The sequence below is a fragment of the Tasmannia lanceolata genome, unplaced genomic scaffold, assembly GCF_043159265.1.
Source record: "Tasmannia lanceolata isolate RefF3 unplaced genomic scaffold, GAP_Taslan_0.1 ptg000008l, whole genome shotgun sequence".
Taxonomy (NCBI): Eukaryota; Viridiplantae; Streptophyta; class Magnoliopsida; order Canellales; family Winteraceae; genus Tasmannia; species Tasmannia lanceolata.
This window is the reverse complement of record NW_027518685.1, coordinates 7,857,294-7,880,326: the sequence shown is the minus strand read 5'-3', so window position 1 is coordinate 7,880,326 and position 23,033 is coordinate 7,857,294. Positions and strand designations below refer to the sequence as shown.

At 43.9% G+C, this 23,033-nt stretch overlaps 1 protein-coding gene across 1 annotated transcript in view; it reads left to right on the top strand.

Annotated features, from left to right (window-relative positions):
* The window catches only part of LOC143884198 (putative pectate lyase 5), a 34,483-nt gene extending 11,714 nt beyond the window's left edge, over nucleotides 1-22,769 (top strand). Inside the window, exons 2-5 of the mRNA XM_077387635.1 lie at nucleotides 19,277-20,081; nucleotides 20,606-20,709; nucleotides 21,695-21,833; nucleotides 22,383-22,769. Coding sequence (XP_077243750.1) covers nucleotides 19,277-20,081; nucleotides 20,606-20,709; nucleotides 21,695-21,833; nucleotides 22,383-22,610 — 1,276 coding nt within the window. The 3' untranslated portion in view covers nucleotides 22,611-22,769. The remainder of the gene's footprint in view (nucleotides 1-19,276; nucleotides 20,082-20,605; nucleotides 20,710-21,694; nucleotides 21,834-22,382) is intronic.
* The last annotated feature ends 264 nt before the right edge of the window (nucleotides 22,770-23,033 follow it).

Sequence of the window (23,033 nt, the reverse complement as noted above, 5' to 3'; positions counted from 1 at the left end):
GATGCTATCTTCTCAGATCCCAATTTAGGTTTGATCATGATAGCTGTCTAATCATTCCACCATGTTGATCTGTCAAGATGCTATCTTCCCAGATCCCAATTTAGGTTTGATCATGATAGCTGTCTAATCATTCCGCCCTGATCATCTGCCAAGATGCTATCTTCTCAGATCCAAATTCAGGTTTGCATATCTTCGACCTTTCGGTTCATTCGCAACCAGGTCAATCCTTGAGTTTTGACTCATTCGCAGTCTCGCTCATATCCTCGACCTTTCGGTTCATTCGCAACCAGGTCATAGGTTTGATCATGATCACTGTCTAATCATTCCGCCCTGATCATCTGCCAAGATGCTATCTTCTCAGATCCAAATTCAGGTTTGCATATCTTCGACCTTTCGGTTCATTCGCAACCAGGTCAATCCTTGAGTTTTGACTCATTCGCAGTCTCGCTCATATCCTCGGCCTTTCGGTTCATTCGCAACCAGGTCATAGGTTTGATCATGATAACTGTCTAATCATTCCGCCCTGATCATCTGCCAAGATGCTATCTTCTCAGATCCAAATTCAGGCTTGCATATCTTCGACCTTTCGGTTCATTCGCAACCAGGTCAATCCTTTGAGTTTTGACTCATTCGCAGTCTCGCTCATATCCTCGACCTTTCGGTTCATTCGCAACCAGGTCATAGGTTTGATCATGATAACTGTCTAATCATTCCGCCCTGATCATCTGCCAAGATGCTATCTTCTCAGATCCCAATTCAGGTTTGCATATCTTCGACCTTTCGGTTCATTCGCAACCAGGTCAATCCTTTGAGTTTTGGCTCATTCGCAGTCTAGCTCGTATCCTCGACCTTTTGGTTCATTCGCAACAGGGTCAAAATCTTAGGTTTCCGACTCATTCGCAGTCAGGCCTGTTTTCTAAACTCTTGACTCGTTCGCAGTCAAATTAATCTCTTTGACTTCAGTTCGTTCGCAACCAAGTCATCATTCCAGCCTTTTGGTTCATTCGCAACCGGGTCAAAATCTCGGACTCTTCGGCACATTCGCTGCCAAGTTCTCGCTGATTTCTTGATTCATTCGCAATCAAGATAATCTCCCTGACTTCGACTCCTTCGCAGTCGAGTCAATCTTTCAATTCTTAACTCATTCACAGCTCAAATCAAATTCCATCCTTTTGGTTCATTCGCAACCAAGCTAAAATCTTAGACTCTTCGGCTCATTCGCTGCCAAGTTTCTTGCTGATTTCTTGATTCATTCGCAATCAAGCTAATCTCCCTGACTCTGACTCATTCGCAGTCGAGTCGACCCCTCACTTTCTAGTTCATTCGCAACTAGGCCAGTATCCTTGACTCTGACTCCCTCGCAGTCAAGTCAAACCCTTTGCTTTTCGGTTCGTTCGCTTCGGTTCGTTCGCAACCAAGCCAGTTCCCGTTCCTTTGACTCATTCGCAATCAAGCTAATCTCCCTAACTCTGACTCATTCGCAGTCGAGTCAATCCCTGACTTTCTGGTTCATTCGCAACCAAGTCAATTATTCGGTCTCATAGTTCATTCGCAACTCGGCCAGTATCCCTGATTTTTGCTCATTTGCAGTCAAGTCAACCCTTCGCTTCTCGGTTCGCTCGCAACCAAGCAAATTTTTGACCTTCCGACTCATTCGCAATCAAGTCAATTCTAGGCTTCTGGTTCAATCGCAACCATGCCAATATCTTTCCCGGCTCTCTCGCAGCCAAATCAATCTTTTAAGGTTCTGCAAGAGAGGCTATCTCATCCATACATCCATTATTGAGTTACGAGTTCAAGAGAGGCTATCTCACCAGCGTTTGTAGAGTCAGAGTCCGGTGAAAGGCTATTTCACCATGTTATCTTTGTGAGTATCATTTTCAAAAATCAAAAAAAAAAAAAAAAACCTCTGATTTTGGGCCAGTCAAAATGTGTTGTCTGTTCAGCTTTGACATTCGCGCGACAAGCACGCTCTGCCAAAGAGGGGCATCTGTAGACACCTCATTTTGACCGTGCCCTAAACCTTCCAATTTTGTGCAAAACCCCATCAGATCAATGATCTAGGGTCCCAAACTTAACCCTAGGCTAGCTTTGGGTCCCAGCTAGGTCCCCGCAAAATTTCGTCAAAATCCGAGTACGTTTGCCTAGCGAACGAGCAGAGAAAGGACCGTAGTGTAAACCAGAAAAGGGGGGTGAATTATCCTGGAACGGTGCAGAGCAGATTTCGAATAAGACACGATTGGATGGTGCGCCCATCAATTTTTCCGCCAATAGTGCGCCCATCAATATTGGTAGTGTCAATATCACCACCCTGTTTTTATAAAATAAAAAAAAAAATATATATATATATATATATATAATGTGGGACCCGCTTGTGTGGGGCCCGCTTGTGTGGAGCCCGCTTGTGTGGGGCCCGCTTGTGTGGGGCCCGCTGGTGTGGGACCCGTTTGTGTGGGACCCGTTGATGTGGGATCCGATTATATTCAAAGAAAGAAGAAAGGGGACATCATCATTTTCTTTTGATTTTTAAAATTTGTAAGCAATGATTATGTTTTTTGTTTTCTTTTGGTATCCTATGCATGTAATGATTTTTTATTTTATTTTTTTTAAAAAAAATTAAGAAAATGGGGGACATGAGGGGGACAACCACTCTCACTTTCTCTCCCCCTCATGATGACTCATGATGGTTTTCTTCTCTCTCGCGAGGAGAAACCAGAGGGGGAGGAGAAAAAAAAAAAAAGAGAAAAAAGAAAAACCAGAGGAAGAAAAGAAAGGAAAAACCAGAGGAAAAAAGAGAAAGGGAGAGGGAGAGAGAGAGAGAGATCTGCAGAGGGGAGAGAGAGAGAGAGAGGAGAGATCTGTAGAGAGAGAGAGAGGAGAGATCTGTAGAGAGAGAGAGGGAGAGAGAGAGAGAGAGTCTTCTCCTCCGGCAACCCAGCCGGAATCCGGCGAGGCCAAACCCATCTCCGACCGGCCATCCACCGATCACCACCACCTTCTCCGGCATCCTCCCAACCAACCACCGGAGCTCCACCGGCATCCACATCTCCTCCACCCCACCTCCAGCGGGCCCCACCTCCAGCGGATCCCACATCAGCGGGTCCTACATCAGCGGGTCCCACATCAGCGGGCCCCACACAAGCACGACTCTGTCAACACCTTCCTGGATCTCTTGTGGTGTAAGTTCATTTTTTTTATTTTTTAATTATTCATTCTTTGCACTACACGGGTCCCACAGCGGATCCCACATCAGTAGGTCCCACAGCGGGTCCCACATCCGCGGGTCCCACAACGGGTCCCACAGCGGGACCCACAGCGGGTCCCACATCCGCGGGTCCCACAGCGGGTCCCACAGCGGGTCCCACATCCGCGGGTCCCACAGCGGGTCCCACAGCGGGTCCCACAGCGGGTCCCACATCCGCGGGTCCCACAGCGGGTCCCACAGCGGGTCCCACAGCGGGTCCCACAACGGGTCCCACAGCGGGTCTCACGTCCGCGGGTCTCACGTCCGTGGGTCCCACAACGGGTCCCACAGCGGGTCCCACAGCGGGTCCCACAGCGGGTCCCAAAGCGGGTCCCAAAGCGGGTCCCACATCAGCGGGTCCCACAGCGGGTCCCACAGCCGCGGGTCCCACAGAGGGTCCCAAAGCGGGTCCCACAGAGGGTCCCACATCCGCGGGTCCTACATCAGCGGGTCCCACAACGGGTCCCACAGCGGGTCCCAGCGGGTCCCGCAGTGGGTCCCACATCGGCGGGTCCCACAGCAGGTCACACATCAGCGGGTCCCACAGCGGGTCCCACAACAGCGGGTCCCACATCAGCGGGTCCTACTATGAATAGTAGTTTTGAATAGTACTTATAAATAGTAATTATGAATAGTAGTTTTGAATAGTACTTATGAATAGTAATTATGAATAGTAGTTTTGAATAGTACCTATAAATAGTAATTATGAATAGTATTTTTGAATAGTAATCTTGTATAGTAATTATAAATAGTAATTATAACAGTCTTCAGCACAGGAGTCAGTCCTACAGTCAGTCCAGGAATTTTTCCTGTCATCATAGGGGTTAGGATTCCGTCCATCCTCTCATCAAATCGTGATCTTTACCCGCTCCTGCAAGATATAGGATGCTGTCCAACCCTTGCCGAGTTATTTTCCTGTTCGTTCCCCCGCAAAGCATAGGATGCTGTCCAACCTTTGCGGGATTCCAGAAGTCTCCCTACCCGTATGATGATAGGATTTTATTCTCTGGTGTCAAAAAAACAATAAAAACATTTCAAAAATACTTGAAAACAACAAAAACATTCCAAAAAACACTTGAAAATTCAAAAACATCTCAAAAACAATTCAAAATCCAAAAACATTTTAAAAATCAAAATTTCAAAAAAAATCTTGAGTCATGTGCAGAGTAGTTAGGAATTCTGGTCCGAACTACGGATGGCTTGATCCCTAGCTGAGGGGTACGTAGGCAGCTCAGGCGTGCTGCTGGCACCCTGAGTTCAGTCACCATTTTTAGACACCATTTTTACACCCTTTCACCATTTTCAGTCACCATTTTTTGTAAATATTTCTCATAACTTTCACCATTTTTCATAACTTCAAAACCTCCAAAAAATACAAAAAACTTCAAAACCTTTTCAAAAAGATCTTCCCCTAGAGTTAGGAGTCTGTCCTAGATATTTAGGGTGTTTTAGAGTTAGGAGTCGGTCTTGATTTGTATTGATGTGGTGTGTCCTGTCGTGTGAGTGTCCCTAGAGTTAGGAGGCCTCGAGTCGATCGGTCAGACACTTAGTCGAACCGATGGCTAGACTAGGAAGCATATAGTCAGCCCATGGTTTTCTTTATGTTGCACAGCCTAGATACACATAGGATGTAGGGCCCACCTGCATTAGCTTAAGGCTAAACAACCTGCATTAGTTAGGACATATAGAGAGTCCTAAAAATCACAATCCACTTGAATTTAAGCAATCGCACAAAAAGCTTTAAAAACTAGTCGAGTCTAGTTGATCGAGTCTAGGATAGCGGTCCTAGAGGTTTAGGCATTGTAGTTTAGCATAAGACACCGAACTACGTTGGCTCTGATTCTTCCCGAGGCCGGGATACGTAGTGCAGCTAGGATGGATGGCCATCCTGGTCCGAGTCAAGCATTGCATTAGAGTTTAGGGTTTGTCGTGTCAAGTCATGTGTTGTGTTGTATGCTTTGTTGTGTTTTCTTACTTTCATGTACAGATCCTATATCTTTAGTTGTAGCATGCATGTGTTCGTCCACCAGAACTTAGACACCAATCAGGCATGTCACACATAATCTAGCTATTCGTAGGCGACACTTCTTTCATTTCTTTTGTGTGTGTTTCTTATTCATCTCCGAGACATGCATGATTAGCTAGACGTTGTCTCGGAGATATTTGTTCCCATTTCGCATGATTTTTGCCCAAAACTCTTCAAAATTAATAATAAATGGCATAAGAGACCAGGTGCTAGCACTTGGGCGAATTGGGGGCGCCTAATCCCTTCCCCATTCGTCATCAGGCACGAACCCTATTTTATATCTCTGGTTATCCGTTGCAACAGAGCACAGCATGGGATCCAGGGCCCACTTCCTTGGATGGCGACTCTTCTTTGTTTAAGGTACGCCTCGAATCTGGGCTAGTCCCCGAATCGAGAGGTATCTCACTTTACATCGCCGCTCATGCTGTGAGGGGCACTCTTTCGAGAGTTCCTTGGTGGGGCTCTCCTTCACGTGGACGATCTAGAGACTCGCGCGGGGGCGCCGTCCCTCACGCCCGTCCCGGATCTGGTTCCACAGGCTGGCGACTCTGCTGGGGATTTCTTGGAACATTGCCTAACTCTGTAAAAATGCCATTTTTATTAATTTTGAAGAAATTTGGGTCAAAACCAAGTTAAATGGGAACTTTATCGTTAGAAATCCAGGGGCACCAATTAGGTGCGTAAATAAAACAAGGGATTCACACACTGCACATCATACATTGTCATATTCTTTATTTCTTTCATCATTTTCATTATTGGCCTTAGGGAATAGATATGACGCGTACCAGTTGGGAACCGTTGTATCTATTTCCGAGCTATGCGCCGGAGCTGCAGCCGTAGACACTGGGTGTGCTGGTGTTCTACAGCAGCCGATGAGCAATGAACATACTTTGTATAATGCTGGGTGTGCTGGCGTTATACATCAAGGGTATGGTCATAAGCATAGTACCCTGCAGAAATGCCTGGGCCCTACTTTTATTTCATTATATTATGTATATATATTAGTTGCTCCCTCTAGAACCAAAATTAGGGAACCCTTGCTAGGGCACTATATATATGTACTCATATAGGACGAACATGTGCGACCAGCATATGTGAGCCTAGGATAGAAGTCAGCCTACCCGTGTAGTGTAGGAGGGTAAGTCACACCGTGGTTACCCGCCGCGTTATCTAGTACACTCACAGACACTTCTGGGTCAAGATTTTCTTGGCTGCGCTAGATTAGACTAGGGTTGGTGCCCCTGGTTAGGATGTATATATATGTATATATTTATTATTAGATTAGGGCTTGCTTCTTAGTTAGGTTTCCTTCTAATCTAATCAATTTTTCCCCATCTATCCATTCTATGGATTATCATAAGATTCTTGGCTCTTTTAGTCATGATCTGTTTTCCGTGAGCCTGATCATTTGATCGATCCTGATCAGATCACTCCGCATGTCGATTATGAGTCTATCTTGCCATCATCAGTACCGGAGTGTGTGTTCTTGCTGAGAGCCCTGCTTTATCTTGACCATGACGGCATACTCTTCATGTTTAGTTGCTGAGTCTCTCCTACTACAGCCGTCATGCTGCCGGATTTTTCCTAAATACCTTGAGTGTGGTCACTATCTTTTTAGGCTTGTTGACAAACCATGTGCTTACCGTACCATATCTCCTAGTATAGCCGTCATGCTGCCGATTTTTTTTTTTAGAAACCTTGAGCGTAATCATTATCTTTTCTGGTTCGTTGACAAACCATGTGCTTATCTTACCACATTTCTTGCATAGATGTTATGCTGCCGGATTTTATCCATGGGAGGATATACTCGTATCATCTTTTGTCTCAGCTTGTGTATGGGATTTTCATTTGATTACCCTATATTGAGCTATAGTGTTTGTCCATTCCATGGCGGGAATCTGACCTTATTGACCTCACTCATTTGCAGTACCTATTTCTATTCAACCCACACCAGAACCTATGGCTGAATCTGGAAATACTCTGGCCGAGATGAATGAGTTGATGAAGTCTATGCTCCAACAGATGAATAATATGAGTGAGGAGATAGTCCGTCTGAAAAGTGATAGAGGTTCTACTTCTGAAGAACCTGTACCCCGGCAAATTCCACTTATACCTCCCCCACATCCTGCAATGGCCAGGCTTGCTGTTTTGAATGTCGAAGACGATGTCGAGGATGAGCAGTATGCAGAAGATAATTGTCTCCCTCATCTGGAGAGAGCCAATGAGGGCAGAGCGATAACAGATAGGTTGGATAAGCTAACCCGAGAAATGGAAAGCATAAAGTTCCAAGGCCCTAAGAAGTTGAGCATGTCCGACTTCATGATAGTCCCGGGAGTTGTTCTTCCTCCTAAGTTCACAGTACCTGATCTTGACAAGTATGATGGGACGGGATGCCCCACCAGTCATCTGAAATCTGTCATTCCTCTTCTACAGCAACATGGACTTTCTCCAGAGCAGATTGCCCTCGTATTCCCTCGATCTCTAGTCGGAACTGCTAAGAAATGGTTTTTGAGCTTAAAGTCTGAAGAGATCCGAACCTTAGAAGACATTGCTAACAAGTTTGTGGAACAATTTTCCATGGAGGAAGGGATAGAGGTAACCAAAAGGGATCTGAAAATGTTGAAACAGGGGCATAATGAAACTTTCACTTCCTTCATCCGAAGATGGAGAAGAAAAGCTGTTCGGATGACCCACAGATTGTCCGATGAAGATCAGATTAAAATTGTGGTGAAGAATCTGTCTCCACAGTATTATCATCATATGGCTATCCAATACTTTCTCGATTTCAATCACCTCATCAAGACGGGAACCCAAGTAGAGGATGCACTGGCTAAAGGCCTAAAGACAAGGACCTCAACTGATGTTAGAGACGGAAAGAGGACTATGGTGGCAGCTGAAGAAGTCAGTAATGTGGAGACCTCTCGTCAACCTTTCAAGAAGGTGGCTCAGAAAAGAAACAAGCCTATTCAGAAGCCAGGTAAAGAGATTCCTCCATTGCCGAAGAATTTTGAAAAAGCTTTGAGAGGATTGGTCGAAGTGGGTAAACTTGAACTTCCTGAACCTTCTTCTCCTCCAAATCCTCTTCCTAGCAACTTTTATGAACAAGACTTCTGTGAGTATCATCGAGTTCATGGACATTCAACCAACAGTTGCCAAGCCTTGAAGCATAAGATCCTAAAACTTATCAAGGATGGTAAGGTAGTTGTTGGAGAACCCGGGGCTACCAAAAAACCAGTGCAAAGATCAGTTGGCCCTTTACCGATGGTAGGAGCTATCTCTACAGATGAACCATTATTGGATCCTGCATCCCTTATTCGTCCTATCTCAGAAATGCCACCTGTTCCATCAAGCCTTCGACTAATGGAGGAATCTTTTGAAAGGTCGGCCCTTATCCGAATGGAAAACTGGATGGTTAAACTCTTTGGTCAGATGGCCATGTTAACTGAAGAAGTGAGGGAGATGAAAACTCAGATACGATATCTGTCTACCGGATGTAATTCAGCTCCTAAGCAGTTTGCCGATATGGGTATTATGACAGAAGAAACATCAGTTCAGAGTTTAATTCTTGACAGATACGTTGATTTGCATAGTGGGACGAAGCCTGTATTTGTTCCCAGTGAAGTTCAGAATGTTGAACCTTATCGTCAACCTTTTAAGAAGCCAATCATAGAAGTGGAAGAGAGGATGGGTCAGAGACTGAGGAGAGAATGCGCTCAGCTACCATGTTCTCAGGAAGTTATCATGAAGAAATGGGTCAGCGAAGGTCGTTTGACACTTTTAGATCCGAAGCTTATTCCTAACCCACTCCCCAAGCACTGGAGAAGAGATCAGTATTGCGAGTACCATAGAGGTATTGGTCATACAACAGAAAAGTGCCTGGCATTGAAACACAAAATTCAGGACGAGATAGATGGAGACTCTTCCCTTCTTCCTGAACTCTGTGCTTTTATGAATTATGCACCGGTTAGACCTATTCAACCCTTCAAAGGTTCCACCACCTCTGTTTATGCTGCATCAAAGCAGAGGGATGAACCGAAAGGGAAAGAAAAAATGTCAGAATGTGAGCCTCCGAAGAATGTCAGGGCAGAGAGCATGATGCCACCAGCAGGTTTTCAAGGGCAGTTTGGGCCAGGTCGACAGAACTGCATGGGACCGCCTCTTCCGAGATTCCTATACCAGGACCGAAACCACTAGCCGACAACATCATGGAGGAAGACGTGTACTTCTGAACTTCAGTGCCTAGTCCTTGTCCGCGTCCAAGTGTCATGTTTCAAGTAAGGTGTTCCAAATGTCATGTTTCAAGATTTAACTTCTATCGAGTGTATACCAACTCTTGTGTTGAAAGTTGGTGAGTCATAGTGTCAATGTCAAAAAAAGAAAAGAAAAGAAGGGGGTGTCCTGTTTGTCAGTCTTTTTCATTTAGAGTCGGTGTTTTATTTTCTTGTCAAGTCTGATGAAGAGCCCACTGAGGCGTGTTGAGAACTATTGATGTACTTGAAAGTTTTCAATTCAATAAAGTTTGATTTCAATATCTTCAATGTTTTATGATTCACTCTTGGATCTAATGTTTAAAATAACTAAAGACACCCTCCTCGGACGAGGATGCCGATGAAATTCTCCTCGTGATTTGAAAGATAATCAAACGAGAGGAAGAGCGTCGAGCAAAGCCACTTGCAGATGAAATCGATACCGTGGATAGTGGTATCGAAATCCGAAACTCGGGAAGTAAGGATTGGCAAAATCTCCCGAAGAGCGCAAAGAATCGATAAACCTATTTAGAGGGTTCAAAGAAGTGTTGCTTGGTCCTATGAGGATAAACCAGAAGCGTGCCTTGGCATCGTTCAATGTGAGTCACCCTCGGCTTCAGACAGGTCAAAAAAGCAAAAAAATTCAAATAAAGAATACCAAACATCAAATGCAGTGAATGAAAAATTGAGAGAAGACTTTCAGACAACAAAGTCATGAGCATAGAGCATGAACCCCAAAAAGAATACTTGGGCTATACATTGCGATGGAATTTCAAGTTAAAGCATTCCAGGCGTAGGGGCATTCCCCACATCCAAGCAAAAAAATAAAAATCAGAATGAACAAAGAAAAATAAGATAGAATCCAGAGAAGAAAGGAGAAGGGAGCATGCCCCGCGTCAACTCCTCAAGAGAATCAGAATCGCAGGAAGCGGAGTCGATAAGTAGATTGAAAATTTCAAAATCTTCAGCATTCAGAGAAGACCCAGAGTCGTAGAATCCCAAATATCAGTGCAAGATCTCAAAGACAAAGTGGGAATTCAATCAGTCTAGCTTGCACAGTGCAGATGAAGTCTTGCCAGGAAATGCCGCCAGACTCCTAAAAAAAAAAAAAGTTCAAAGCCATTGAACCTTAGCCATTCAAGAAGCTTGTATGCCAAAACATCAGAAGGTCATCCTTGGACGCCAGAGCCTTAAACGCCACAAATCCCAAGTTTAAAAAAAATCCTTTTGCGAACACCTTCGAGCCTCAACAAAATCAAACATTCTTTTCAAACACCCGCAAACCAGGGGCATTTCGACCCGAACTACGCGGACCTGATCCCCAACTCTTCGGGGGTACGTAGGCAACTTGATCAATTCAGGTTCGGTCAAATCCTTGGGGATAAAAACTAAATCATCCCCTTTTCAAACTTTTGAAGCTAAAAAGCTAAACCATTCTTTGTTAAACCCAAAGCGAACTACGCGGATCTGATCCTCCATTTTTGGGGTACGTAGGTAGTCTGGCAAGACCAGATTCGATCCAAATCGTTTGAACTTCCGATATCTAACCCTTTTGAACCCAAGCCCGCCTAGAAAGTCCTTCTGGTGAACAAGCAGAGGTTCAAAGTCAAGAAGAAAAAACGATGGAGTCTGAAGACCCGTTAGGCTGAAAACCCAGGAGGGCGGTCTAGGCAAAATTTAGGGTCATTCACCCGCTAAGTTGACAACTGAAAATTCAGCTTAGGCAAAAGTTAGGGTATCGAGCCCGCTGGATTGAAAACCCGAAAGGGCGAACCAGGCAAAAGTTAGGGCAAGCGGTCCGCCAGATTGAAAACCTGACAAGGCAATCTGGTCAATGGCAATGACTTCCAACGAAAAAGCGAATCATTGAGGTGGAGAAACAGTCTTCAACCAGGGTAAAATCTTGGAGTCCAAGTAGTGCCAGCAAGCTTACTTTAACATTCATCTAAACTAGGGGCATTGAAACCGAGCAATCCGAAAGGGATAATAATCATGACATAAACACCGAAAAAGGAGAATAGTACCTCTTGACACGGTCTTCGAAATACTCTAAGAGTGGCTAAGCCATACCCTTGAAAAATAACACATCAGATCCAAGAGTGAGTCGAAAGCGAGTCGAGTCCTCCGAACAACAAGAATCTTCTTTGACCGAGTCCTTGGAAATCTATTCCTCCTTCATATTTGTGTTCCCTTTCCTTGCAAAGTCCAAACTGTCGGGTGCTAGAAGAATGAGAGCGTGTCCTCCAAATTGCGAAGAAAATTCAGAGTAAATCCTGGTTTAGGTATCAGAAGGGGCGGGAGACATCTTGTTCAAACCTACCCGAGACCTTAAGCCTCCAAAAGTGAGCCATGTGAAAGAAGAGATTTCCAGACTCAGCCATCATGGTTATTGTCCTATTCTCTCCATACAAAAGAACTTTGCATCCTCGAGCCTTCATGAAACGAAGCATCTTTTCTTCAACCATCATTGCCCTGCCTCCTTAAAACTCCTGTCATGGAAACACAATATACTAGGGGCATCTTTTATGACTTGCGTCATAAAAGATATCAAGCACAAAAGGCAATCAGTGCCAATGTTTTCAGTAAGTTGAGATAAGAGATGTACGAGTATATCTCGAGCCAAACTTCAAACTTCTCAGACGAGTGCACTCTCTGAAAGGTCAACTTCCCCAGAAAATCAGTTTCCCAAGCAGAGTCTAGAATTTGCTCGCGCAGCCTTCAATCCCTGGCAAAATTAGAAAAATGGTCAATACTCAAAACCTCAGCAAGTTACCTGTGTCTGGTTCTCAGCAGAGATCGCACACTCCTAACGTTCTCGGCAAGAGACAATCAATCATGTAATGGAATCGATCGAAATCTCGATTTCTTGAATCAAAATTGTTCCTCCTTGAGTTTCGTGTTCTTGATTCTTAGAGTGGTTTGATCATGATAGCTGTCTAATCATTCCGCCATGTTGATCTGTCAAGATGCTATCTTCCCAGATCCCAATTTAGGTTTGATCATGATAGCTGTCTAATCATTCCGCCATGTTGATCTGTCAAGATGCTATCTTCCCAGATCCCAATTTAGGTTTGATCATGATAGCTGTCTAATCATTCCGCCATGGTGATCTGTCAAGATGCTATCTTCCCAGATCCCAATTTCGGTTTGATCATGATAGCTGTCTAATCATTCCGCCGTGTTGATCTGTCAAGATGCTATCTTCCCAGATCCCAATTTAGGTTTGATCATGATAGCTGTCTAATCATTCCGCCGTGTTGATCTGTCAAGATGCTATCTTCCCAGATCCCAATTTAGGTTTGATCATGATAGCTGTCTAATCATTCCACCATGTTGATCTGTCAAGATGCTATCTTCTCAGATCCCAATTTAGGTTTGATCATGATAGCTGTCTAATCATTCCACCATGTTGATCTGTCAAGATGCTATCTTCCCAGATCCCAATTTAGGTTTGATCATGATAGCTGTCTAATCATTCCGCCCTGATCATCTGCCAAGATGCTATCTTCTCAGATCCAAATTCAGGTTTGCATATCTTCGACCTTTCGGTTCATTCGCAACCAGGTCAATCCTTGAGTTTTGACTCATTCGCAGTCTCGCTCATATCCTCGACCTTTCGGTTCATTCGCAACCAGGTCATAGGTTTGATCATGATCACTGTCTAATCATTCCGCCCTGATCATCTGCCAAGATGCTATCTTCTCAGATCCAAATTCAGGTTTGCATATCTTCGACCTTTCGGTTCATTCGCAACCAGGTCAATCCTTGAGTTTTGACTCATTCGCAGTCTCGCTCATATCCTCGGCCTTTCGGTTCATTCGCAACCAGGTCATAGGTTTGATCATGATAACTGTCTAATCATTCCGCCCTGATCATCTGCCAAGATGCTATCTTCTCAGATCCAAATTCAGGCTTGCATATCTTCGACCTTTCGGTTCATTCGCAACCAGGTCAATCCTTTGAGTTTTGACTCATTCGCAGTCTCGCTCATATCCTCGACCTTTCGGTTCATTCGCAACCAGGTCATAGGTTTGATCATGATAACTGTCTAATCATTCCGCCCTGATCATCTGCCAAGATGCTATCTTCTCAGATCCCAATTCAGGTTTGCATATCTTCGACCTTTCGGTTCATTCGCAACCAGGTCAATCCTTTGAGTTTTGGCTCATTCGCAGTCTAGCTCGTATCCTCGACCTTTTGGTTCATTCGCAACAGGGTCAAAATCTTAGGTTTCCGACTCATTCGCAGTCAGGCCTGTTTTCTAAACTCTTGACTCGTTCGCAGTCAAATTAATCTCTTTGACTTCAGTTCGTTCGCAACCAAGTCATCATTCCAGCCTTTTGGTTCATTCGCAACCGGGTCAAAATCTCGGACTCTTCGGCACATTCGCTGCCAAGTTCTCGCTGATTTCTTGATTCATTCGCAATCAAGATAATCTCCCTGACTTCGACTCCTTCGCAGTCGAGTCAATCTTTCAATTCTTAACTCATTCACAGCTCAAATCAAATTCCATCCTTTTGGTTCATTCGCAACCAAGCTAAAATCTTAGACTCTTCGGCTCATTCGCTGCCAAGTTTCTTGCTGATTTCTTGATTCATTCGCAATCAAGCTAATCTCCCTGACTCTGACTCATTCGCAGTCGAGTCGACCCCTCACTTTCTAGTTCATTCGCAACTAGGCCAGTATCCTTGACTCTGACTCCCTCGCAGTCAAGTCAAACCCTTTGCTTTTCGGTTCGTTCGCTTCGGTTCGTTCGCAACCAAGCCAGTTCCCGTTCCTTTGACTCATTCGCAATCAAGCTAATCTCCCTAACTCTGACTCATTCGCAGTCGAGTCAATCCCTGACTTTCTGGTTCATTCGCAACCAAGTCAATTATTCGGTCTCATAGTTCATTCGCAACTCGGCCAGTATCCCTGATTTTTGCTCATTTGCAGTCAAGTCAACCCTTCGCTTCTCGGTTCGCTCGCAACCAAGCAAATTTTTGACCTTCCGACTCATTCGCAATCAAGTCAATTCTAGGCTTCTGGTTCAATCGCAACCATGCCAATATCTTTCCCGGCTCTCTCGCAGCCAAATCAATCTTTTAAGGTTCTGCAAGAGAGGCTATCTCATCCATACATCCATTATTGAGTTACGAGTTCAAGAGAGGCTATCTCACCAGCGTTTGTAGAGTCAGAGTCCGGTGAAAGGCTATTTCACCATGTTATCTTTGTGAGTATCATTTTCAAAAATCAAAAAAAAAAAAAAAAACCTCTGATTTTGGGCCAGTCAAAATGTGTTGTCTGTTCAGCTTTGACATTCGCGCGACAAGCACGCTCTGCCAAAGAGGGGCATCTGTAGACACCCCATTTTGACCGTGCCCTAAACCTTCCAATTTTGTGCAAAACCCCATCAGATCAATGATCTAGGGTCCCAAACTTAACCCTAGGCTAGCTTTGGGTCCCAGCTAGGTCCCCGCAAAATTTCGTCAAAATCCGAGTACGTTTGCCTAGCGAACGAGCAGAGAAAGGACCGTAGTGTAAACCAGAAAAGGGGGGTGAATTATCCTGGAACGGTGCAGAGCAGATTTCGAATAAGACACGATTGGATGGTGCGCCCATCAATTTTTCCGCCAATAGTGCGCCCATCAATATTGGTAGTGTCAATATCACCACCCTGTTTTTATAAAATAAAAAAAAAATATATATATATATATATATATATAATGTGGGACCCGCTTGTGTGGGGCCCGCTTGTGTGGGGCCCGCTTGTGTGGGGCCCGCTTGTGTGGGGCCCGCTGGTGTGGGACCCGTTTGTGTGGGACCCGTTGATGTGGGATCCGATTATATTCAAAGAAAGAAGAAAGGGGACATCATCATTTTCTTTTGATTTTTAAAATTTGTAAGCAATGATTATGTTTTTTGTTTTCTTTTGGTATCCTATGCATGTAATGATTTTTTATTTTATTTTTTTTAAAAAAAATTAAGAAAATGGGGGACATGAGGGGGACAACCACTCTCACTTTCTCTCCCCCTCATGATGACTCATGATGGTTTTCTTCTCTCTCGCGAGGAGAAACCAGAGGGGGAGGAGAAAAAAAAAAAAAGAGAAAAAAGAAAAACCAGAGGAAGAAAAGAAAGGAAAAACCAGAGGAAAAAAGAGAAAGGGAGAGGGAGAGAGAGAGAGAGATCTGCAGAGGGGAGAGAGAGAGAGAGAGGAGAGATCTGTAGAGAGAGAGAGAGGAGAGATCTGTAGAGAGAGAGAGGGAGAGAGAGAGAGAGAGTCTTCTCCTCCGGCAACCCAGCCGGAATCCGGCGAGGCCAAACCCATCTCCGACCGGCCATCCACCGATCACCACCACCTTCTCCGGCATCCTCCCAACCAACCACCGGAGCTCCACCGGCATCCACATCTCCTCCACCCCACCTCCAGCGGGCCCCACCTCCAGCGGATCCCACATCAGCGGGTCCTACATCAGCGGGTCCCACATCAGCGGGCCCCACACAAGCACGACTCTGTCAACACCTTCCTGGATCTCTTGTGGTGTAAGTTCATTTTTTTTATTTTTTAATTATTCATTCTTTGCACTACACGGGTCCCACAGCGGATCCCACATCAGTAGGTCCCACAGCGGGTCCCACATCCGCGGGTCCCACAACGGGTCCCACAGCGGGACCCACAGCGGGTCCCACATCCGCGGGTCCCACAGCGGGTCCCACAGCGGGTCCCACATCCGCGGGTCCCACAGCGGGTCCCACAGCGGGTCCCACAGCGGGTCCCACATCCGCGGGTCCCACAGCGGGTCCCACAGCGGGTCCCACAGCGGGTCCCACAACGGGTCCCACAGCGGGTCTCACGTCCGCGGGTCTCACGTCCGTGGGTCCCACAACGGGTCCCACAGCGGGTCCCACAGCGGGTCCCACAGCGGGTCCCAAAGCGGGTCCCAAAGCGGGTCCCACATCAGCGGGTCCCACAGCGGGTCCCACAGCCGCGGGTCCCACAGAGGGTCCCAAAGCGGGTCCCACAGAGGGTCCCACATCCGCGGGTCCTACATCAGCGGGTCCCACAACGGGTCCCACAGCGGGTCCCAGCGGGTCCCAGCGGGTCCCGCAGTGGGTCCCACATCGGCGGGTCCCACAGCAGGTCACACATCAGCGGGTCCCACAGCGGGTCCCACAACAGCGGGTCCCACATCAGCGGGTCCTACTATGAATAGTAGTTTTGAATAGTACTTATAAATAGTAATTATGAATAGTAGTTTTGAATAGTACTTATGAATAGTAATTATGAATAGTAGTTTTGAATAGTACCTATAAATAGTAATTATGAATAGTATTTTTGAATAGTAATCTTGTATAGTAATTATAAATAGTAATTATAACAGTCTTCAGCACAGGAGTCAGTCCTACAGTCAGTCCAGGAATTTTTCCTGTCATCATAGGGGTTAGGATTCCGTCCATCCTCTCATCAAATCGTGATCTTTACCCGCTCCTGCAAGATATAGGATGCTGTCCAACCCTTGCCGAGTTATTTTCCTGTTCGTTCCCCCGCAAAGCATAGGATGCTGTCCAACCTTTGCGGGATTCCAGAAGTCTCCCTACCCGTATGATGATAGGATTTTATTCTCTGGTGTCAAAAAAACAATAAAAACATTTCAAAAATACTTGAAAACAACAAAAACATTCCAAAAAACACTTGAAAATTCAAAAACATCTCAAAAACAATTCAAAATCCAAAAACATTTTAAAAATCAAAATTTCAAAAAAAATCTTGAGTCATGTGCAGAGTAGTTAGGAATTCTGGTCCGAACTACGGATGGCTTGATCCCTAGCTGAGGGGTACGTAGGCAGCTCAGGCGTGCTGCTGGCACCCTGAGTTCAGTCACCATTTTTAGACACCATTTTTACACCCTTTCACCATTTTCAGTCACCATTTTTTGTAAATATTTCTCATAACTTTCACCATTTTTCATAACTTCAAAACCTCCAAAAAATACAAAAAACTTCAAAACCTTTTCAAAAAGATCTTCCCCTAGAGTTAGGAGTCTGTCCTAGATATTTAGGGTGTTTTAGAGTTAGGAGTCGGTCTTGATTTGTATTGATGTGGTGTGTCCTGTCGTGTGAGTGTCCCTAGAGTTAGGAGGCCTCGAGTCGATCGGTCAGACACTTAGTCGAACCGATGGCTAGACTAGGAAGCATATAGTCAGCCCATGGTTTTCTTTATGTTGCACAGCCTAGATACACATAGGATGTAGGGCCCACCTGCATTAGCTTAAGGCTAAACAACCTGCATTAGTTAGGACATATAGAGAGTCCTAAAAATCACAATCCACTTGAATTTAAGCAATCGCACAAAAAGCTTTAAAAACTAGTCGAGTCTAGTTGATCGAGTCTAGGATAGCGGTCCTAGAGGTTTAGGCATTGTAGTTTAGCATAAGACACCGAACTACGTTGGCTCTGATTCTTCCCGAGGCCGGGATACGTAGTGCAGCTAGGATGGATGGCCATCCTGGTCCGAGTCAAGCATTGCATTAGAGTTTAGGGTTTGTCGTGTCAAGTCATGTGTTGTGTTGTATGCTTTGTTGTGTTTTCTTACTTTCATGTACAGATCCTATATCTTTAGTTGTAGCATGCATGTGTTCGTCCACCAGAACTTAGACACCAATCAGGCATGTCACACATAATCTAGCTATTCGTAGGCGACACTTCTTTCATTTCTTTTGTGTGTGTTTCTTATTCATCTCCGAGACATGCATGATTAGCTAGACGTTGTCTCGGAGATATTTGTTCCCATTTCGCATGATTTTTGCCCAAAACTCTTCAAAATTAATAATAAATGGCATAAGAGACCAGGTGCTAGCACTTGGGCGAATTGGGGGCGCCTAATCCCTTCCCCATTCGTCATCAGGCACGAACCCTATTTTATATCTCTGGTTATCCGTTGCAACAGAGCACAGCATGGGATCCAGGGCCCACTTCCTTGGATGGCGACTCTTCTTTGTTTAAGGTACGCCTCGAATCTGGGCTAGTCCCCGAATCGAGAGGTATCTCACTTTACATCGCCGCTCATGCTGTGAGGGGCACTCTTTCGAGAGTTCCTTGGTGGGGCTCTCCTTCACGTGGACGATCTAGAGACTCGCGCGGGGGCGCCGTCCCTCACGCCCGTCCCGGATCTGGTTCCACAGATATTCTATATGATCTGTAGACCAAAAGTCCAGTAATTTTCTAAAAGCATCGAGCAGGCCCACTTCGAGGATGATCCAAACGGTTCATTTGTTGGGCCACAATGTGTAATGGGTGCATGTTATAAATCATCTCCGTAGGATGATCCTAACCCTTCCGATCTAAAATGGGACTGCCAATCATAGAAACCTCAATAGAACGGATGGTTAGGATCATCCTGTGGAGATGATTTACATGGTGCTGCTTATTTACGTTGTGACCCAAAACATGAGTAAATGGTGCAACCCATGGCTCCGTCCCTGCTTGAGACTATTAAATCAATGGGGGAGTGTAGCCTTATCTCTTTGTATTTGTCGCCTTTCGTCTATCATCATCTGTGGTGATTTAGCAACCATCTCATCCTGCGTTTTGGAGAGATTTTAGAAAGGAATCCGGATTTTTATTCAGATGGACGGTCTGGATCATCCTATTGTGTGGGCTGTACAGTACTTTTTGAAACATACTGGACTATACGAGCTCATAATACTGTAGATGAGGTTTTTTTTTGTTTTTTTTTTTCATTTACTAGGTCCCTGATTATTGATTCTGTTGGTGCAGTTCGGCCGCAGAAGCTTTCAACCATTTTGAAGTGAATTCGAAGAAAACGCTAGACGATCCGGACTATTCAACAACATGGTGGTGGTCCTGGTGGAAAAAACATTTTCCTCCCAAACCACAACCTCCTCCCCAGCAACAACCTCATCCCAAACCACAACCTACTCCCATACCTCAACCTCCTCCGCAACAACCACCTTCTCCCACCGCATCTTGTGGAACAGGAAACCCCATTGATGATTGCTGGAGGTGTGATCCCAATTGGGATAAATCAAGAAAAAAACTCGCAGACTGTGCAATTGGGTTCGGAAAGGACGCCAAGGGCGGTAAGGACGGCGAGTTTTACGTCGTGACGGACCCAAGCGACAATGCTACTAATCCAAAACCAGGGACTCTCCGTTACGGCATCATCCAATTTGAACCCCTTTGGATCATATTTGAGAGTGACATGGTTATAAAGCTCCAAGAAGAACTGATCATGAACAGCTACAAAACCATTGATGGAAGGGGGGCTAATGTTCACATAACTGGAGGCCCATGCATCACTGTTCAATACATTACTAACATCATCATACATGGAATCCATGTTCATGACTGCATTCCAGCAGGGAATGCAAGTGTGATAAGCACTCCAACCCATACAGGACATAGAGGCGTGTCAGATGGAGATGGGATCTCCCTATTTGGAGCTCAACATGTATGGATTGATCACTGTTCCTTAAGTCGCTGCACTGATGGCCTCATTGATGCTATAGAGTACTCAACTGATGTAACAATCTCCAACAATTATTTCACTCAGCATAATGAGGTAAATCCGAAGGAAAATCCATATCTGATTCCATGAACTCAGACTTGGATTGTTTGAAGTTAAAATTCCAGGGGTTGAGGCATTTTTGGGTCTTTAAGGCCACCTTGAAAATTTATTCCATGGAATATTCTTGGGCTGAGAAGTACGAAGATAGAGGTGGATGGGAGTAGAGATGGCATCAAAATCCCTATTCGTTTAAGATTATGACAGCCGAGTCCCAAATGGATTATTGGACTCAAAATTATGTCTAAATTGAGTCCAATAATTGGTTTGGCACTCATAATCAGTTGTCATAATCTTAAATGAACAGGACCTAAAAATTATTGAAAAGAATATATCCATTTAGAATTTGGACTTTTGTTTTCTTGATTTTCAGGAGCTTCTCATCCCTCCCGAGTCTCTTCATATCCCTCACATATCTCTCACAAGTCACAAGTAACCCCACAAATATTCCATGGAATATTCTTTTTCATTGTGGCCAAACATGGCCTAAAAGTTTTACTCTTTGTTTCTTTCTCTTTCAGGTGATGCTTTTCGGTGCTCACGATTCCAACGGGAAGGATAGGGATATGCAAATTACCGTTGCATTAAACCATTTTGGAGAAGGGCTGGTTCAAAGGATGCCATGGTAATTGGACTCAAAATTATCTGAATAATTGACAAATTCCTTAGAAAATCCTGATTTTTCCCCCATTTTAGACTTTTAAAAGTTGGAGTAACTCAAAATTTCCTGTGTTCTTCATGCTAAATATGTTTTTCTAATGAAACGTGCATTTGATGAATAATTCATTAGTTTCTCATATTGTAAAGCTCGTAAAGATATCCAGAATTATTGAGAAAGGCAAACTAAACTCATCCTTAGTCTAGTAATTAAACACAAGTAATCAACCATCCTTCCATGCTTTTGTTGCATCTTCTTTTAATAAATAATATTTATAGCAGATATACGTACGTCTTGTAAATAAAAAAAGATACATTTTCATTTGAGATATTTTTGGAGATTATCTAAATGTTCTTATTCCTACCTTGTGAAACAACCAGTTACTCCAAAAGCTTAAGTTGTTACAGTTGGCGTTATTTAACCATTTTATAACCCCCCCCCCCAAAAAAAATAAAATAAAATAAAAAATCACGTGTGGCTCCTCTATTGGATTTGGCCTACACATGGCACATGTGTCTCCTCTTTTGGGTCTGGCCATTGCATGTGGATTTTTGCTATTTCCAAAAGCTTAAGCTGTTAGAGTTATTTAATCTTTTTATACTTTAACATACCTGTAATCTCGGTTTACTAAGACTAGCTTTTGTAGAAAAAAAATCTAGATTTTCATCTTCTAGGGATTCCTCAACCTGGGTATTATTTAATGCATAGTTTCTCAATGAAATGAAACGCATAACACTCTCACCAATGTTTTCCCAATTTTTTCCAAAAAATTAATGACATTTTCTTTACTGAATTACTCTCAAATCCTAAAGTTAGTTGAAACTTTTGCGAACTTGTATTTTCAACTTCATTTTACAACTTCTTTGCTTTTATTACTCTTTGTATATTTGGGATCCTAACTTACATTTGAGGCTTACTGACTCAGTGATTTTCTATGGAAAATGCTTTACAGCGTTAGGTTTGGATACGTGCATGTGGTGAACAACGACTACACTCGTTGGGAGATGTATGCAATTGGAGGGAGAGCATCCCCTACAATCTACAGTCAAGGAAATAGATTCCTTGCTTCCTCCAACCCTAACACAAAGGAGGTAAGCTTCTTCATAAATTATTCTCGATTTGTTAGTGCCATATGTGGTCCGCAACTTTGTTGGGAAAGGAAATGGAAATCACCTCTTTTTTTTTCCTGAAAGACAGAAATTCAGGTGTTTTTGTTGAGCCACTTTAGTTGAAGGAGTGAGAAAATGACGTGACAACTTTTTTTTTTATTCATTTTTCATTTTAAACTTTTTTTAATTTTTCTTGACAAAGAAATTACCGTTTTTATTCATTTCCCATTTTTCTTTTCTTTTCTTTTTTGCCACATCATTTTTCAAAGGATTCCAACCCAAAGAATGCAACTCCATTCAATTGTTTTACTCCAATGGGAAATGAAAAGAAAATAGCTTCTTCATAAATCATTCGCGACTTCTTTAAAGTCCATTTAGTTGCTTTACTCCCAGTGAGAAAGACAAAGGAAATTACGTGGCAAATGTAAAGGAATTGCAAAAGAAATGAAAAAGGAAAGCCTGTGATATTGGAGAATGAATAAGAAAATTATTCACATTCTTAATTAACATATGGAGTTTTGAATTATACAGGTGACTAAGAGGATGGTTGAAGGAAGGGATGGAAATAATTGGAGGAATTGGAATTGGAAATCAGAAGGAGATCTTTTCCTAAATGGGGCCTACTTTATTCAATCAGGAATACAGTCGCCGGAGACTTACGAAAAACCGTTGAATATAAAGGCGATGCCGGCGTCCATGGTGCCAACTCTAACAGCAGATGCTGGAGCTCGCAGTTGTCGATCAGGAGTGCACTGTTGATCATGCAAAATGGCCCTCCTCTAGTTTAGATTGCAGTAGTGAAATAATAATTCAAATTACTAGCAGAGTATGTACATGTCCAATGCTAGTTTTTGAAGAATAAAGAGCATAGAGAGTAGTGGAAATCCCCCTTGATAAGGACTTTGTCCCTCTTCTGTATTGAACTCTATGTTTCCATGACTGTCTCGGTCATGGTTTTTTCTCATTGATAAATTTGATATGTATGCACATATCAAATTAGTGATTGATTAGAGGTGCAACTTGGGCCGGGCTCAACCCAAAACGCGAGCGGTTAAACCTAATACTGGCCCAGCTTGAGTTAGCATTTCCTCGACTTGATTTGGAAAAAAATAATTAGAAGTTAAAGGTTGAGTTACTTAGATGCAGATTCTGTTAGGATTGACCATTCTAGACCAGAGGCTC